The sequence below is a fragment of the Oncorhynchus mykiss genome, chromosome 7 (assembly GCF_057628025.1).
Source record: "Oncorhynchus mykiss isolate SJ-2025 chromosome 7, ASM5762802v1, whole genome shotgun sequence".
Classification (NCBI taxonomy): Eukaryota; Metazoa; Chordata; class Actinopteri; order Salmoniformes; family Salmonidae; genus Oncorhynchus; species Oncorhynchus mykiss.
The window spans coordinates 43,116,278-43,135,740 of record NC_143028.1 but is presented as its reverse complement, the minus strand read 5'-3'; the positions used below and the strand labels follow the sequence as shown (position 1 = coordinate 43,135,740).

Genomic DNA, 19,463 nt, shown 5'->3' with positions numbered 1-19,463 from the left:
ATAAGAACATTGTCCCGTCTGGTTTGCTTAAAATAAGGAATTTGAAATGGTTCTTACTTTTACGTTGACTTTTGACAGTTAGGTATATTTCAAACCAAATACTTTTAGACATTTACTCAAGTAGTATTTTACTGGATGACTTTATTATTTTACTTGGTGACTTTCACTTTAACTTGAGTCATTTTCTATTTTCTATTAAGGTATCGTTACTTTTACTCAAATATGACAATTGAGTACTTTTTCCACCACTGCCAAGAAGAATCGAGGATGTATTTGCTGCAAAAGGTGCTTCAACAAGGTACTGAGTAGAGGGTCTGAATACTTATGTAAATGTGATATTTCAGATATTGTTTTGTTTTTGCAAAAATATATTTAAACATGTTTTGCTTTGCCATTATGGGGTATTGTGTGTAGATTGATGAGGGGATTCTTTTTTTAAATCCATTTTAGAATAAGGCTGTAACGTAACAAAATGTGTAAAAAGTCAAAGGGTCTGAATACTTTCCGAATGCACTGTGTATACAGTTGAAGTCGGAAGTTTACATACACCTTAGCCAAATACATTTAAACTCAGTTTTTCACAACTCCTGACATTTAATCAGAGTAAAAATTCCCTGTCTTAGGTCAGTTAGGATCACCACTTTACTTTAAGAATGTGAAATGTCAGAATAATAGTAGAGAGAATTATTTATTTCAGCTTTTATTTCTGTCATCACATTCCCAGTGGGTCAGAAGTTTACATACACTCAATTAGTATTTGGTAGCATAGCCTTTAAATTGTTTAACTTGGGTCAAACATGTTGGGTAGCCTTCCACAAGCTTCCCACAATAAGTTCCTCCTGACAGAGCTGGTGTAACTGAGTCAGGTTTGTAGGGCTCCTTGCTCGCACACGCTTTTTCAGATCTGCACACACATTTTCTATAGGACTGAGGTTAGGGCTTTGTGATGGCCACATTAATACCTTGACTTTGTTATCCTTAAGCCATTTTGCCACAACTTTGGAAGTATGCTTGGGGTTATTGTCCATTTGGAAGACCCATTTGCGACCAAGCTTTAACTTCCTGACTGATGTCAGTCTGTTTTTTATGGCGGTTTTGGAGCAGTGGCTTTTTCCTTGCTGAGCGGCCTTTCAGGTTATGTCGATACAGGACTTGTTTTACTGTGGATATAGATCATTTGTACCTGTTCCCTCCAGCATTTTCACAAGGTCCTTTGATGTTGTTCTGGGATTGATTTGCGCTTTTCGCACCAAAGTACGTTCATCTCTATGAGACAGAACACATCTCCTTCATGAGCGTTATGATGGCTGCGTGGTCCCATGGTGTTTATACTTGCGTACTATTTTTTGTACAGATGAACGTGGTACCCTCAGGCGTTTGGAAATTGCTCCCAAGGATGAACCAGACTTGTGGAGGTCTACAATTTTTCTTCTGAGGTCTTGGCTGATTTCTTTTGATTTTCCCATGATGTCAAGCAAAGAGGCACTGAGTTTGAAGGTAGGCCTTGAAATACATCCGCAGGTACACCTCCAATTGACTCAAATTATGTAAATTAGCCTATCAGAAGCTTCTAAAGCCGTGACATAATTTTCTGGACTTTTCCAAACTGTTTAAAGGCACATTCAACTTAGTGTATGTAAACTTCTGACACACTGGAATTGTGATACAGTGAATTATAAGTGAAATAATCTGTCTGTAAACAATTGATGGAAACATTACTTGTGTCATGCACAAAGTAAATGTCCTAACCGACTTGCCAAAACTATAGTTTGTTAATAACAAGAAATTTGTGGAGTGGTTGAAAAACTAGTTTTAATGACTCCAACCTAAGTGTATGTAAACTTCTGACTTCAACTGTAAATTAACACAACATGTAAAAGTGTTGGCTTCATGAGCTGAAATAAAATATCTCAGAAATGTTTCATACACAAAAATCTTATTTCTCTCAAATGCTGTGCAGAAATGTGTTTACATCCTGTTAATGAGCATGTATCCTTTGCAATATAATCCATCCACCTGACAGGTTTGGCATATCAAGAAGCTGATTAAACAGCATGAACAGTACACAGGTGCACCTTGCGCTGGGGGAAATGAAATTCCACTCTAAAATGTGCAGTTTTGTCTCACAAATGCCACAGATTCCAAAGTTTTTGAGGGAGCATGCAATTGGCATGCTGATTGCAGGAATGTCCACCAGAGCATTGAAAGTTTATTTATTTACCATAAGCCGCCTCCAACTTCATTTTAGAGAATTTTGCAGGATGTCCTTCCGGCCTCACAACCGCAGACCACATGTATGGCGTTGTGTGGCTATGCGGTTTGCTGATGTCAACGTTTTGAACAGAGTGCCCCATGCTGACGGTGGATTTATGGTATAGGCAGGCATAAGCTACGGGCAAGAAGCATCATTGCATTTTATTGATGGCAATTTGAATGCACAGAGATACCGACGAGATCCTGAGGCCCATTGTCATGCTATTCGTCCGCCGCCATCACCTCATGTTTCAGCATTATAATGCACGGCCCCATGTCGCAAGGATCTGTACACAATTCCTGAAAGCTGAAAATGTCCCAGTTCTTCCATAACCTGCATACTCACCAGACATGTCACCCATTGAACATTGGATACTGGGATACTCTGGATTGACGTGTATGATAGTGAGTCCCGCCAATATCCAGCAACTTCGCACAGCCATTGAAGAGGAGTGGGACAACATTCCACAGGACACAATCAACATCCTGATCAACTCTATGTGAAGGACATGTGTCGCACTGCACCAGGCAAATGGTTGTCACACCAGATACTGACTGGTTTTCTGATCCACGCCCCTACCTTTTTTAAAAGATTATCTGTGACCAACAGATGCATATCTGCATTTCCAGTCATGTGAAATCCATAGATCCTTATATGAACTCTCAGTAAAGTCTTTGAAATGTTGCATGTTGTGTTTATATTTTTGTTCAGTATAGTAAAGGAGAGAACAGCCTCAGGGCTTTGGATTGTTGACACCACCGGAGGTGAGTTACACACAGCATGGTAGTGGCAAGCGATGCTGAGTCAGGAGACAGACCAAAGCCCACTTCTAAGAAATGCATTGAAGTAGAGGATGCCAACAACTCATCAGTGTTTCTGGACTCTGTCCAAGATGTCATGGTGGAAGAGAAAACAGAGATTGGACACCCTGTAGAGATGCTTACTGCCATTGACCATGATGCTAGGCATAAGTCATTTCCATATTTTTGTAAGAGTAGTTTGACCTATCCATTGACATTTGTTATACTTTTATGGTGCTGACAACTATCAGTCATTAATCAGTCACTGATTTTGCTTGACCTATGCTTCCACACTTCTACCTTCAGGTATGTGAAGGGTGATGATCAGATGACAGTGGAACCTCATATAGGTCTTGTCACTTCAGCGAAGAGACTGGAGTCACCTTTCATGATCAACTATGCATACACAGTCATACTCTATGCAGTTGACAATGGTAAAAACATGAATACAATCAATGCAGGTGATCAGTTGTTTGATATGAGTTTTATTCTGTGCCAAAATGCAAGATAAATAATTTCACCCACTATGGTATTTGTACATTAACTTCACTTCGTAATGGGCAGGTGAACCACCGATGGATGACAGGCTAAGGGACCCTGAGGATCCACGTGAGGGACCAGAATGATAATGTCATATCTGAGAGAGGACTGGACGTGTATCTGTTGGGCCAACATTGCAGCCTCTGACAAAGGCCAAGAGCCCTATAGAGGACCCTTCCAATTTGAGCTGCTTGGAAAATGGGTAATGGACCCTTAATATGGTCAATCTGCCATTTAAAAATGCCCCTTAAGTTTGTGACAACTAAATCCTTGAGAACAGACAAAAAAACAAATCTGACAAAAGTTCAACTCAATGTCATCTGTGAAATGTCCCTCAATGTGTTGAGCAACAGTTCTTACATAAGGTTTCACTGGGAACCTGGTGGAGCCTGCTGTGTATGCAAGCCAATACGGTCTCCTTGTACAAGCCCTCACTGTTCTTTCCCGCCCAACTGCCACCAGAGAAGGGACGAGCAACTGACACCCGATGGGACCAAATGCATCATAGTCACCATGTGTGGTACTGCTTTTAATTTATTAGAAAAGAGTTCAATTAACATTTCAGACTCCTCTTCCTGCTGCTGGTGATTTGTCTCTTGTGGAGATGGAGATGTCAACATCTCCATCAACATCTCTGGAGCTGTCCTGCTTCACTCACACATTGAGGAAACAGGAACTGAGGTTATAATACTTAACCTATGAATGTACAAGCATTGTTTTGCATGGCTTGACAATATAGTAAGGCACAACTATAGTTAACTGTTGACAAGTTCATTTAATGCCAAGGTACACAATATGCTGCCAGTGCTGCCTAAAGTAAATGAGCAAACATCTGATTAGTTGGGATCACATTAGAGGAATGCAACAAATCGAAGGAATGGAATGAAGCTACAGTTATGATTGGGCAATAAGAAACTACCAAACTTTTGGGGATGAATCACTATCCCTCACCAATTGTACAGGTTTTAGGCCAGTGCTTTATAAGACCTAAAATCAAGGGGAACAGTATTTGCCATCTCTTCAATGGCAGCTCAATGCATTAATCTCTGGTCATTTAAAATGAGCCACTTCAATTATACAGAGTACGCAGGCCTCATTTTTAGCTTGGTCTTGATTTCATACCCATATGCTGTGTTTTCCACTATGAACCTTAGGGAACAAGTGCACAATTACGAAACATGGCTGCCATCACCAGGTACAAGGCTCTTGACCTGAGAGTGACAACCCAGTTTGTTGACCCTGGGGCCCAGGTTATCTGCACACACCTATGCTAAGGGTTAATTCTACAACAGCAGTTGGAAAAGCATGTCAAAATATGTAAATTTGAGATTAATGTTGAGTTCACCAAGTTTGTTAATCAGGCCACAAGCAATTTCTCATGTAGTTTATTACTGGATTAGTAACTATACAGGTGTCCCACAATTGCAATTACATTCAGTACAGAGAAAAAAAAAAAAGTTTTGCTTTTGTACAACTAACCAATTTCCATAATTTTACCATGTGGAAAAAAACCTCACCCTTTAAGGGCCATGTGTACATACTTGGCCAGTCAATAGACATGCCAACTTATTTTATTTACAAGAAATAATAGAAAATAAATAAAGTACATCGCTTTGGTCCAGTCTAAGTAAACATTTCCTGAAGAATTATGCCTGCAGTTTTTTTAACAAGGCAAAATCAAGAATGATGTTCTAATGTGTACAGAAATTGCACTACCATGAATGAAAATGGATTCTGAACACAAACTATGTACACAATTGCAATTCCTGCTCAAATAGTGAAGTTCCGTACACAACTTTGACAAGGCACAAATGAGAAATGAAAAGAAACGGCAACTTAAAAATCATTTGGATTGAAGGGCTCCAGGGCCAAGAACAAGTCTTTCAAGAGGAAGGGAAGGAATCATAGGACACTTCAGTATCAACTCTTACATAAATATCAGTAAAAGATAAAACAAAAATACTGATGCCAAGTGATGGTAGTAGGAAAGCACCTAGGAAACTAAAACGCAAATAAAAGCTAACATTATTACAGTAAGCGGTAGGTAACTGCACACCTGTTCACACCCTTGCACTGTCTACTTTGGGCATGGGGCGCTGGTTGGCCCTCCCAGCTCCTCTCCCACGATTGTCCCCTCGGAAGCCTCTGCCCCTCAGGAATCGGCCCGGAACGCCAAACGTCTCCACATTCAGCTTCCTCTCCTCTGCCCAGGTGGTCCTACTGAACGACACAGGGTGGGACAGAATCAGACAGCCTGTTAATTCACTACTATTTAAAATTTTAATAAGGTATGTTTTTTTTTACCTAGACTTCATCTCAGATGAGACATTGTCAAAGAAGCACTTCGTTTTGTCATAGTAGAATTTCTCCCCAGGAGGATCCTCCACTGTGCCCTCAGTGTTCTGGCCCTCACTAACCCCAGACTCCTCCTCTGGGTCTGAATGAGAACAGGGATTAAAAGAGAAAGGCTACCAACTCCAAATCCTATAATAATTTTAGGTGTGGTTAAATTGACATTATATTTCTCTGCAGTTAAGCAACTTAGTGTTTAGATTGACAACCAATGTTATACATGCAGTATTTCACTGAGCATCAGTTGGGTTTCAAATTTGGAATCTTGAGAATTCACTTTGTATGCAGGTACCTTTAATGGTCAACTTTTCCTGAAGCTCCTTCTCGAGTTCATCTTTGTGGAACTGAGCATTGGCAGATTCAAAATCAAAGTCAGACTCAAATTGTAAGGTTCTGGCTTTTGAGTTTCCTACAAGAAGCTGACCTCTCCCACGGTTCCTTGCCCTACGATTGCCTGTGAACATATCGATACATTTAGACATTAAAATATAAAAGCAAATCGCTACAATAGACAATGACGTTGCTAATTACCTTGTCTTCGTCTCTGTGGTCTGCAGTTCTCATCATTGCCTTGCCTTTGTTCCTGGGCTGTGCCACGCAGTGCTTGACCTAAAAATGGACAAGGGATGAGGGGGATACCACAACGTCTAGTTTAAGATCATGACAGCATTGCCAATTAGTGCCATGCTGTCGCATTACTCATAAGACAAGTGCAAGTTAAATTTCTTGTGCTCCCTCAATTGATGAGAATGCATAAAGCAGGAGTAAAAACACTTCATGCATTAGTTGAATACCATCGCAAATCAATTAGCAACGGAAAACCTTTTAATCAAGATATTTTGCAATGAAACTTGTTTCTATAACAAATTCAGGTCCCACTGGTTATTTTCTGTTTGCTGCCATTTGGTTCATATAGTAAAGTTAGTTGCAAAACGTTTTGCAAGAGATTAAATGTTTCGCAACGGAATCCAACTAATGAATACAAAGGTGTTCCTGTTGAGTACTCCAACTATGTTCCACGCTGTACAAGAAGCACTGATCCCGGTTGTCTGAGCTTACCACTGGAAGCAGCCCTCTGAGACAGATGGCCATCTCTGCCAGAGGGCTGGGAAAGCCAACCAGACTCTCTGCCTTGCTGCTGGGGGGCTGACTGGACCCTTTTTTCAGCAGCATTCTCAGCTGGTACAGTCTGGACAGCCTGCTCTACCATCGGGCCTCGTCTTGCTGGAAGGCTGTGAAGTCCCGCTCCTAAGGAAGGCCACGGAATACATGGAGAAAGAGGTTAAGACATGGATGTTTCCCAGAATTCTTGAGATAACACTACATGGAGACAAGTTCAAGAAAAGGTGCTATATAACAGTTAATCATAAGGGCCTCAGCAGTTTAGGGGCTATTAAAACAATCTTGAAATACAGTACATCATGAAGGTGGCTGTGTGTTTACAAGGGACTCCAAGACCATTTCACTCACCTAGACCCAGGGAAGCAGCATACTGCTGGTTGAGTAGAGAGCTGGCAGCCAGTTGGTTGTAGGAAGGCACCATACTCCGGTAGGGACTGTATGGGGCCTGGGATGGGTATGTGGACAGGGAGCTCCCAATGGATGACTACAAAATGGAAAAAAACAAAAACAAATGCTTAGGTCTTATGATGGCTGTGCGCTTCATCAAATACATGGAAGCCAATTCTGTGATGTTTTTTCTTGCAGAGTTAATGTACTAGCCCTCGTCTCCTACCTGTACAATGGCAGGGTCCTGAGGTAAACCATGGTGTGGTTTAAGCGGCTCACACACCGTTATGTCCTTGATGTCACTCCCTCTGAAAATTATGTATTCATAAATGTCATCTTTGGGTGGCACTGGTCTGTCTGTAGGCCGTCGTTCTGTCCCGAATGATTTAACTGTGGGGGGGAAAAAAATACAATGTACCTTTGGAAGCAGGATTGTTACCCAAGGCATGTAGGACCTGTAGGTCCAAACGCAGCGTGCCAGAGTAGTTCATTCCAAACGTGGAGCATCAAAATTCGGGGCTAAACCTAATGCTGAAACTCCTCAATTGAGGGAAAGCTCACCCTTTGCCAAAGCCACTGTTGCGTTATCCGTGTCGATTGTATACAAAACGCCCTCATAACGAATCCCGGCCTTGGAGATTAGACTTATTTTACTTCCAATATAAGGTGTTCCGGTGCTCATTGTTGCTGTTACAGTAATATCTTATTTCGAATTCTCAAAACAAGCCATCGTTGTTTCCGCATTCCCCCAAGGCTGACACCAAACTCGAATTTATAATGTATCTGCAGGTGCACAATCTGTGAAAACAGGTGCGTTATATTACAAAACCATTTGGCGACAAGCCTCCATTAGCCACGCCTGCTGTTTGAGATAAATGAAATGAGTATCGTATCACTGCAACAAGTCCCTTTTAATAGAGCAATGCATTAGTTGGATTTAGGCAATAGCCGAAACGTTTTCTGACAACTCGAAACTGATTTCTCGATTGACCTACACGTGTAGGCTATCCATATTGCATAGGCCTATCATTGAAGGGGCATCATGCGTCAAGTGTCCGATGCACTATGCAATGTCAGATTTTTTCAGTCGTTCATGCAGAAACCAACCCAATCTGTTACATTTATTTTGTGTGCATTTTTCTAAAAATGTCTAAATAGTCTATTTGTGGGCAAAAATAATTTGTATGGGAAACTGGCCCTATTGTCATAGTATTTGTGCTTTTATTTGTTTCACTTGTTGTATTAATATATGTTTTATTTGAGGAATACATTTAGCACATTTTCTCCATTGTCTGTAAACGGGTTTTTTTTCGGCAGTAGGCCAATCTGAAAAAAAGGATAGGCTACAAGCCTATGCCATCAAATACAGAACATTATGTAAATAGTTTATCATTGATCAATCCCATACATTTATTTCACACCGAACACAACTTGTTCCTCCTATATGTTGACAGTCCCCGTGTGGTTTTGACAGCATTCTAAAATGTTGTTGGCAGAGAAGTTTTGGCCGCGGCGCCCTCAAATGCATTTCTAAAGTGTAGTTCCAAACTTCCTGAGCAAAAACAGCGGAAGCTGTTGAAGCTCGAGACTCAGATCCGCAACAACGGGGAATTTGCATAAATGTATGGTCCGAATTCTGTCGCTAACCATCATTTCATAATCGAATATATACGGTAGCATAGAGCAAACCTAGAATATGAATGGAAAAACGCTAAATACAATTTGTACTATCCAGTTCATTCCACCATTTCCAGATCTCTCTTTATTCAACTGTAGTTCCACCCAGTACATCCTTGTCATGATAGTCCACCCAGTACATCCTTGTCATGATAGTCGGAGCCATTTGTTCCGCCCTTTATTTTCAGGAAACAACAATCGCACTGCATTCCGGACTCCCTGTGGGGTGACGTTCCAACCCAGTCGCTCATTCATTTTGGACAGTCTATGTATTTTGCGCATGCGCGCGTCACTTTCGACGTTCCAAAGCTCACTGTAGTGTGATAATGGCGGCAGGCTCCGATCTGCTGGACGAGAAAGTAGTTTGTGATCTTGTGGGGTCTTTTGAGTCCGAGCTCAGGTCACGGGAACCCAGACAGTTGCTAAACACAGTTCCGGGACAGGGGGCAGCTAATGCTAATGTCCAGCAGAGCAAACAGGGGGATCGGATATAGCGTTGAATGGGAGCACTAATACGGGATTGACTTTGGCCTTCAATGTTGCGGGTCAAGCTTTCACAATTGCGCCGGGCATGGGCATGCAAACTCCGCTATTGAACAATGGGCGGTGAGGGATTCAAGCTATCACGCCACAGGTGTTGGCCCCTAGGCTCCCCCAACCATTCCTGAATCAGCCCAACTTTCAGAACATCCAGCTCCCCCCAGGTACGTTACATTTTTTTGTCTTTGATATTAAATAGTTTACAAAAACATAATATTGTTCAAATAAACCCAGCAAAAAAACTAACGGCCCTTTTTCAGGACCCTATCTTTCAAAGATAATTTGTAAAAATCCAAATAACTTCACAGATCTTCATTGTAAAGGGTTTAAACATTGTTTCCCATGCTTGTTCAATGAACCATAAACAATTAAGACCGTTCCACAGGTGCATGTTCATTAAGACACTAACAGCTTACAGATAGTAGGCAATTAAGGTCACAGTTATGAAAACTTAGGACACTAAAGAGGCCTTTACTGTCTCTGAAAAACACCAAAAGAAGATTCCCAGGGTCCCTGCTCATTCTGTGTGAACTTGCCTTAGGCATGCTGCAAGGAGGCATGAGGACTGCAGATGTGGCCAGGGCAATAAATCACAATGTCCGTACTGTGAGACGCCTAAGACAGCGCGATAGGGAGACAGGATGGACAGCTGATCGTCCTCGCAGTGGCAGACCACCTGTAACAACAATTGCACAGGACCGGTACATCCAAGCATCACACCTGCGGGACAGGTCCAGGATGGAAACAACAACTGCCCAAGTTACACCAGGAACGCACAATCCCTCCATCAGTGCTCAGACTGTCCGCAATAGGCTGAGAGAGGCTGGACTGAGGGCTTGTAGGCCAGTTGTAAGGCAGGTCCTCACCAGACATCACTGGCAACAACGTCGCCTATGGGAACAAACCCACCGTCGCTGGACCAGACAGGACTGGCAAAAAGTGCTCTTCACTGAAGAGTTCCAGTTTGGTCTCGCCAGTGGTGATGGTTGGATTTGCGTTTATCCTTGAAGGAATGAGCGTTACACCGAGGCCTGTACTCTGGAGCTGGATCAATTTGGAGGTGGAGGGTCCGTCATGGTCTGGGGCGGTGTGTCACAGCATCATCGGACTGAGCTTGTTGTCATTGCAGGCCATCTCAATGCTGTGCATAACAGGGAAGACATCCTCCCTCGTGGTACCCTTCCTGCAGGCTCATCCTGACATGACCCTCCAGCATGACAATGCCACCAGCCATACTGCTCGTTCTGTGCATGATTTCCTGCAAGACAGGAATGTCAGTGTTCTGCCATGGCCAGCGAAGAGCCTAGATCTCAATCCCAGTGAGCACGTCTGGGACCTGTTGGATCTGAGGGTGAGGGCAAGGGCCCCCCCCCTCCTTTTGATTTTCCATTTCTGTTAGTCAACATGTCTGTGGAACTTGTTCAGTTTGTCTTAGTTGTTGAATCTTGTTATATTCATACAAATATTTTTTATTTGTACTTTTTAATTTTATTTGACTGTTATTTTACCAGGTAAGTTGACTGAGAACACGTTCTCATTTACAGCAATGACCTGCGGAATAGTTACAGGGGAGAAAAGGGGGATCTTCTGTATACCCCCCCCTACCTTGTGACAACACAATTGTGTGATTGGCTTAAACGCATTTACACATGTTAAGTTTGCTGAAAATAAACACATTTGACAGTGAGAGGACGTTTTCTTTTTTTGCTATGTTTATATACACTAGTCAAGTTTTAGACAACTTACTCATTCATGGGTTTTCTTTATTTGTACTATTTTCTATATTGTAGAATAATAGTGAAGACATCATAACTATGAAATAACACATTGAATCATGTAGTAACCAAATAAGTGTTAAAACCTCTTTGGGATAGGGGGTAGTATTTTGAGGTCTGGATGAAAAGCGTGCCCAAAGTAAACTGCCTGTTACTCAGGCCCAGAATCTAGGATGTGCATATGATTTGGATAGAAAACACTCTAAAGTTTCTACAACTGTTAAAATAATGTCTGTGAGTATAACAGAACTGATATGGCAGGCGAAACCCTGAGGACAAACAAATTCTTATTTTCAATGACGGCCTAGGAACAATGGGTTAAAACTTTCCGGTTACTGGTCCAACGCTCTAACCACTAGGCTACCCTGCCGCGGTTGGGTTGTGTATCGGAGGACTCATGACTTTCAACCTTCGTCTCTCCCGAGCCCGTACGGGAGTTGTAGCGATGAGACAAGATAGTAGCTACTAAACAATTGGATACCACAAAATTGGGGAGAAAACGGGGTAAAATAAAATATTTAAAAAATGCACTTTTTTTCAGCCTACCACTGTTTCCAATGGCTGTTGTGTTAATTATGAGAGACAATTTCTGTAATTTGAATTTTGCACTCTGCAATTTCACCAGATGTTGTCAAATCTATCCTGTTAACGGGATTTGATTCATAAGAGGTATTAAGCAAATCAAAATATATTTGAGATAATTCAAATAGCCACCCTTTGCCTTGATGACAGCTTTGCACACTTGGCATTCTCTCAAACAGCTTCACCTGGAATGCTTTTCCAACAGTCTTGAAGGAGTTCCCACATATGCTGAGGACTTGTTGGCTGCTTTTCCTTCACCCTGAGGTCCGACTCATCTCAAACCATCTCAATTTGGTTGTGGTCGGGGTATTGTGGCGGCCAGGTTATCTGATGCAGCACTCATCACTCTCCTTGGTAAAATAGCCCTTACACAGGCTGGAGGGGTGTTGGGTCATTGTCCTGTTGAAAAACAAATGATAGTCCCACTAAGCCCAAACCAGATGAGATGGTGTATCGCTGTAGTGTGCCTTAAATTCTAAATAAATCTGTGCCACCAGCAAAGCACCATAACACCACGTCCTCCATGCCTTACGGTGGGAATTACACATGCGTAGATCATCCGTTCACTCACACCGTGTCTCACAAAGACAGCGGTCGGAACCAAAAATCTCAAATTTGGACTCCAGACTAATGGACAAATGACCATTGCTCGTGTTTCTTGGCCCAAGCAAGTCTCTTCTTATTATTGGTGTCCTTTTAGTAGTGGTTTCTTTGCAGTCTCCTCTGAACAGTTGAAGTTGATATGTCGGTTACTTGAACTCTGAAGCATTTATTTGGACTGCATTTTCTTTAATGAACGTATCCTCTGCAGCAGAGGAAACTCTGGGTCTTCTATTCCTGTGGCGGTCCTCATGAGAACCAGTTTTATCATAGTGCTTTATGGTTTTAGCGACTGCACTTGATGAAACTTTCAACGTTTTTGTAATTTTTCGTATTGACTTAATGTCTTAAAGTAATGATGGACTGTCGTTTCTCTTTGCTTATTTGAGCTATTCTTGCCATAATATGGACTTGATCTTTTACCAAATAGGGCTATATTCTGTATACCAACCCTACCTTGTCACAATACAACTGATTGCCAAAAACGCATTAAGAAGGCTTGAAATTCCACAAATTAACTTTTAACAAGGCACACCTGTTAATTGAAATGCATTCCAGGTTACTACCTCATGAAGCTGGTTGAGAGAATGCCAAGAGTGTGCAAAGCTGCCATCAAGGAAAAGGTTGGCTACTAAAACTTATCTGAAATTTAAAATGTATTTTGATTTTTTTAACACTTTTGGTTACTACATGATTCCATATGTCTTATTTCATAGTTTTTTTATGTCTTCTTTATTATTCTACAATGTATAAAATAGTAAAAATAAATAAAAACCCTTGAATGAGTAGGTGTGTCCAAACTTTTGACTGATACTGTATATTTGGCTATTTCTTAGGAACTCTGATGGTGTTTGTCTTTTTCCAACAGGAGGGGAAAATTGAAGCCGAGGACTTCACCAGCAGGTTATGCAGAGAGCTAAACTTCTCACCTCAGCCTTACCTTGTGTCTTTCCTCAAGGTTAGGAATCCTTCTGCGCACCAATCAATAAACAAAACCAAGTCATGACCCAGTCTTCAGCACCACCACCAGTTTGCTCTCACCAAACTCTCTAACCATTCTAACCAATTACCATATTACTGCACTGTTTCTAATGTCTGCCTTTCTGTCTGTGTCTTTCTGCACTCCAGAGGACCCTCCCTGCTTTCCATACAGTGCTGGACAAATATATGAACATCCTGTCACTTTTCTTAAATAATTCCATATATTTCTTCTGAAATAAGTTTGCATTTCAAAAAAACGTCATCACACCTTATTGAATATTCAACATTGCAGAACCAATTTTGTTTTTGTAAAATTAAGTTCACAATTTTAATTTAGAAAATGACTTGGCATGGACAAAATTATTGGCACCCTGGAGCTAGTACTTGGTTGCACAGGCTTTGGCCAAGATGACTGCAGACTAAAGCTTCTTGTAGCCATCAATGAGCTTGCTGCACCTTTCTACTTGAGGTTTTACCCAATTTTCAGCAGCAAACTGCTCCAACTAACTGCTGTTTTCAGCTCTTGCCATAGGTTTTGAATGGGATTCAGGTCTGGACTCTTCGCTGGTCACACCAGAACAGTCCAGCATCTCTTCTTGAACTATTTATGGGTGCTTTTTGATGTGTGTTCGGAGTTGTCCTTCTGTAAGACCCACAACCTTCAATGGAGACTCAGTTTTTGGATACTGAGTTGAACATTGGACTCCAAAACACCAGATCATCTGCTGATTTCATGTCTTGTGCACTTTCAAGTACCAGAGGCATCAAAGTAACCCTGCAGCATTATCAAACCTCTGCATCTTTGATCGTAGGGAGGGTGTTATTTTCAATGAATTATTCATTTGGTTGAAAGTAAACGCAGCACTGATCTGTATTGCCAATGATAGGCATTTTGTTTCATTGGTCCACAGAACATTTCCCCCATGATTTAGGCTTGTTTATGTGGGTTTAAGTTAAATCAGTCTCTTGTGTTTCCTTCAGCAGTGGGGTCTTCCTATGTTTGCCAATGACCAAGTGAAGCATTCAAAGAAAATAACACCCTCCCTACAGTCAAATATGGGAGAGGTTCGATAATGTTGTGGGGTTGCTTTGCTGCCTCTGGTACTGGGGGGCCTTAAATGTGTGCCAGACATCATGCAATCAGCAGATTATCAAGGTATTTTGGAATGCAATGTTCAACTCGGCGTCCAAAAATGGTGTCTCTGTTGAAGGTTATGGATCTTCCAGCAGGACAACCCCAAACATACATCAAAAGCAACCTGGAATGGTTTAAGAAGAAACGCCAGCAACGAGTCCAGATCTCAATCACATCCATAACTTATGGCTAGAGCTGAAAACAGCAGTTGATCAGCGTAGATGAAGGGGAGTAGACAGGTTAAAGAAGGATTTTTAAGCCTTGGGACAACTGAGACATGGATTGTGTATGTGTGCCATTCAGAGATTTAAGTGCCTTTAAACGGGGTATGGCGGTAGGTGCCATACCCCGTTTAAAGGCACTTAAATCTCTGAATGGCACACATACACAATCCATGTCTCAGTTGTCCCAAGGCTTAAAAATCCTTCTTTAACCTGTCTACTCCCCTTCATCTACGCTGATTGAAGTTCTTCTCCACTTATTTGAAGTGGATTTAACAAGTGACATAAATAAAGGATCATAGCCATATAAAATATCTAGTTTGTAAAATAGTTGCTGCTGAGCTGAAAATTGAGAGCTGAGAAATAAAAAGTATATCTACAGAATGCTGATAATCTCTCTCCATCTGTGACGATGGGATAGATGTTCTCCCTGCAATTGGATTTTAAAATGTTATACAATCAGAACACTTTTTTCTCACGGAGCATTGGCTCATCACTGCCTCATCCCTGCTGTATTCACTTCTTGCCCACATCCTCTTGAAACATAATAGCAGCTAGATGGCGATCATGGAGTTTATTTTTCATGGATTAATTTCTAAAGTGGCTAGTTTGATGATGCAATCTCTTTTTTTTTTATCCATTGAGTGGATGGTCAGGGGGCCGGAACATAACAAATCATTTGTAGACTGCAAAATGACAGCAAGAAGCCCAAACATATGTAATATTTGACTAAAACAAAAATGTAAAACTTTACATTTTGTATACGATCACATGTATCTCTGTTATGTGTGGGAATACTTTGGAACAGATTACCAAAATTAAAATCACTTGGAGCTGATTTGCTGGTGTTTTTACAGTCCCTCAAACACACACACACAAAATAAATCAAATCACCTTTGGCCCATGGGCCGCCAGTTTGGGAACCTGCCCTAATCAAATCCTCTAAGTTGTACAGCTCTTCTATTGAGAGCATCTTGACTGGCTGCATCCTTGCTTGGTATGACAATAGCACCGCCCTCGATCGCATGCTACTACAGAGGGGTACTGGGGACAGCCCAGTACATCACTGGGGCCGAGCTCCCTGCCATCCAGGATCGCTACATCAGGCGGTGTGAAAGGAAGGCCCAGAAAATAATGAAAGACTCCAGCCACCCAAGCCATAGACTGTTCTCTCTGCTTCCGCATGGTAAGCGGTACTGGTGCATCATCTGACTCCAACAGACTCCCGAACAGCTTCTATCCCCAAGCCACAAGACTACTAAATAGCTAACAAAATGGCTGCATGGAATATCTGAGTTGACCCTTGTATTTTATTTGTATTTTTGCACTGTCTCTATGCTTTTCACATGGCCCTACACACAATAATGACAAAGCTAAAACAGCTTTTTTTTTAAATAAAAAATTAACAGATACCTTATTTCTATAAGTATTCAGACCCTTTATGTGACTCGAAATTGAGCTCAGGTGCATCCTGTTTCCATTGATCATCCTTGATGTTTCTACAATTTGATTGGAGTCCACCTGTGGCAAATTCAATTGATTGGACATGAAAGGCACACACATGTTAAGTTCCCACAGTTGACAGTGAATGTCAGAGCAAAAAAACAAGTTATGAGAGTGAGATTCTGATGAAAGGCAGCAAAGGTACTGGAATTGTATCAGAAGCACAGACCAATTCCACTATCACTCCCTTTTTATATTTGACTTTCAGGGCCACTAGTGGGGAGAAGTGAGAATGAATGACTTTATTCTGGAGACCCACTTGATCCACTCTGATCTCTTTTCTGTTGGGTGTCCTTTCAGTCTCGATCTCGTCAGGAAGACCCTGAGCAGCTGCGGTTGAAACAGAAAGCCAAAGAGGTTAGAGATAAGAGAATTTGGCATAACAAAATACTGTGTGTCTCTGGAGTGTCCATAATAGGGGTGTGTGTGTGTATCTCACACGTGTTTCTCCAGATGCAGGAGCTGTTTCAGTTGAGATCGAAGGAAGCTAACCTGATGGCACTGGCAATTGTCGGCCCCAGGAAGATGAGGGAAATGGAGGCTGCAGCCGCTGGAGCTGAGAACATGGTATCCTCCTTTCCTCACAGTGTGATGTTTCTTTCTGTATTTAATTCACATTATTAGCTGTCTTTCATTCTCGCTCGCTCACTTACTTGCAGCCTTACACAATCTCTTTGTCTTGCTTTGTTTTTATTTCAATTTCGCCCTCTCACCTCTCTGCCCCTTTGTCTCTTTCCCCCCTCAAACTACCTCTATTGTTCTCTGACTGTCGCCCTCTCTCAGGGCTCTGGGTCATGTCCCTCTGCGTCTGGTAGAGCTAGTTCTGGAGCGTCCAGACAATTTACCCGCCAGAGCATCACTCCTGTCGACCCCAGGGACATGCTCTTCTGTCTGGAGAATGAGAGAGAGACCAGTCACTCCCACTTCATCGACAGAAGCTTCCTTAAAAATACACCCCATAGAGACAGACCGGAGAGCTGTCACTCTCGCATCCACTATAGCAACTCCCTCAAATAGAGAGCCCAGACAAAAAGGTATCTACCCTAGAATTGGATAAGAGGGATGGGACAGTGATAAATGGATATCATGCTTCTCCAGGTCACAGTGAATGGATCTGACCAAAATGAATGGAACGTTTGTCTCCACTGTGTACTCTGGTTGTCCTTTTGTTCTCCATCTAGTTCTATGCCTAACTGCTCCCTCTACACTCCACCTTCCCCCAGAGCATTCCTGGGACTCTCACATGTTCTAGGTTTTTATAAATGTTTTATTTACTTTTTTTTTAATTTTTAGAATTCCGTTGTAATTAAAGTGTAAAGAAGTAAATATTTGCATTATATTATTATACATTTTACTTGGAAGGCCATTTTGTAGTTGCAAATGACAGTTGTACACATTCCAAGTCATTTTACAAGTCTGTTTATATGAAACCATGTTTTAAAGAATGAATCAGCTGTGTTTCTAATGGATGTTAAGAACAATATCTTTGTTTTGTGATAGTTATTCTATTGGCCTCTTTCTGCTTGTCTACTGCAGTGGTTCCCAACCAGAGGTACTAGGACCCCTGGGGGTGCTTGGTCTATCCACAGGGGGTACTTGAGACGACTCATGAGACCATAGGCCTACTGGTCAAATGCACATGAGGGGGTACTTCAGGGGTACTTAAGGCAGAGCAAAATTCAGTTGGTGGTTCAGTAACCAAAAAAGGTTTGGAACCACTTGTCTACTGAGTTTCCTTCCTGACAAAATAAGCCGTATATTTGTATCTGATCTTAAACAGCACCGCAGTGACTCTGACTCCTGCTGAAATCTGACGCAGTAGATTTTTGTCTCTTCAGTTTTTTGTTTGAGCTTCTCTTGAATTGATTTAACACCTGATTTACTTAACAAAAGGCACATCTCAATAGGTGGTCCAGGTATCCTCATGACATGGGTCAAGTGAGGGGGGGGTGGCTTTTTTTTTGTTTTTTTTTTCTATTGCTCAGGACAGAGGCCGATGACATCAAAGTCACCATCAGAGCAACTCCTTTTAAGTGTGCAGTCGTGTCTAAACAACACTATTTTACTGAACTTTTTTTAATACCCTTTAACGTGTGTACTTTTACTGCATTTATACTAATGGGATATCGCTGTTCAACAGGAAAAGTTCAATCACGAGGACGTCTTTTAAGGACTGCATGTATTCTACTACCCTTTTCTCAAATAACTTATTAGTGGGGATAATGTTCTATTCTAAACCTCAAAACATGCAAACGTTGTACCTTTTTCTAGTGAGATTCTGATGATATTTAATATTAGTGTGAACGAGGATGTTATGTTTTTTAAAGCTTTCCTATCTGCCCAATAATCGGTGCTTCTGTTCCGATGCCTCATTGGACAGCCCTAGCTAGAGCTCTGTATTTTTTTTCCAGATCACTTTGATTTTAGATGCAGATTGTTCGATACCTTTTCATATTTGTCTCTTACAAAGAAATAAAAGTAAGAGGGGGGGGGGGGGGGGGATTGGAAGCATAGCATGTCTCCCTTAGTTTGAGTACATTTTGCACAGACACTTGTTCATATGTAAATATTTTACCTAAAGTGTTTAACTGCAATGGTTTTGTTTAGAATTGGAAGAGAATAAACCCCTTCAATGAAAGTGGGAAAAAATATGTATTCCTTGCCATATCTGCCATACCTTATACAAGTACTGGGGAGTATGTCTAGACGGTACACTGTCCTTCTCTCGGCACATACCAAAGCTGCAGGCTAAAGTTAAATCTAGATTTGGTTTCCTCTATCGTAATCCCTCTTTCACCCCAGCTGCCAAACTAACCCTGATTCAGATGACTATCGTACCCATGCTAGATTACAAAGACATCATTTATAGATCGGCATGTAAGGGTGCTCTCGAGCGGCTAGATGTTCTTTACTATTCGGCCTTCAGGTTTGCCACCAATGGTCCTTATAGGACACATCACTGCACTCTATACTCCTCTGTAAACTGGTCGTCTC

General features: G+C 41.6%; 2 protein-coding genes across 3 annotated transcripts; one reads left to right on the top strand and one right to left on the bottom strand.

The window, feature by feature from the left end:
• Positions 1–4,352: 4,352 nt before the first annotated feature.
• LOC110527926 (protein LSM14 homolog B) lies at positions 4,353–9,390 on the bottom strand. Of its 2 annotated transcripts, none has more exons than XM_021609555.3 (8): positions 8,017–9,390; positions 7,682–7,845; positions 7,417–7,552; positions 7,006–7,194; positions 6,478–6,555; positions 6,239–6,400; positions 5,899–6,031; positions 4,353–5,814 (listed from the first exon to the last, which is right to left on the bottom strand). In XM_021609555.3, the coding sequence occupies exons 1-8, from the start codon at positions 8,135–8,137 to the stop codon at positions 5,655–5,657; spliced, it is 1,143 nt and encodes a 380-aa protein (XP_021465230.2). In that variant the 5' UTR covers positions 8,138–9,390; the 3' UTR covers positions 4,353–5,654. The 2 variants fall into 2 exon arrangements, with proteins under 2 accessions (XP_021465230.2, XP_021465231.2); XM_021609556.3 differs by having other exon boundaries at positions 4,964–5,811; positions 8,017–9,328.
• Positions 9,391–9,423: 33 nt separating this feature from the next.
• Positions 9,424–19,107, top strand: LOC110527927 (transcription initiation factor TFIID subunit 4B). Its single transcript, XM_021609557.3, has 6 exons — positions 9,424–9,836; positions 13,188–13,252; positions 13,498–13,587; positions 16,770–16,826; positions 16,923–17,036; positions 17,253–19,107. Exons 2-6 carry the CDS (start codon positions 13,199–13,201, stop codon positions 17,484–17,486), a joined length of 549 nt encoding a protein of 182 aa, XP_021465232.3. The 5' UTR covers positions 9,424–9,836; positions 13,188–13,198; the 3' UTR covers positions 17,487–19,107.
• Positions 19,108–19,463: the final 356 nt, after the last annotated feature.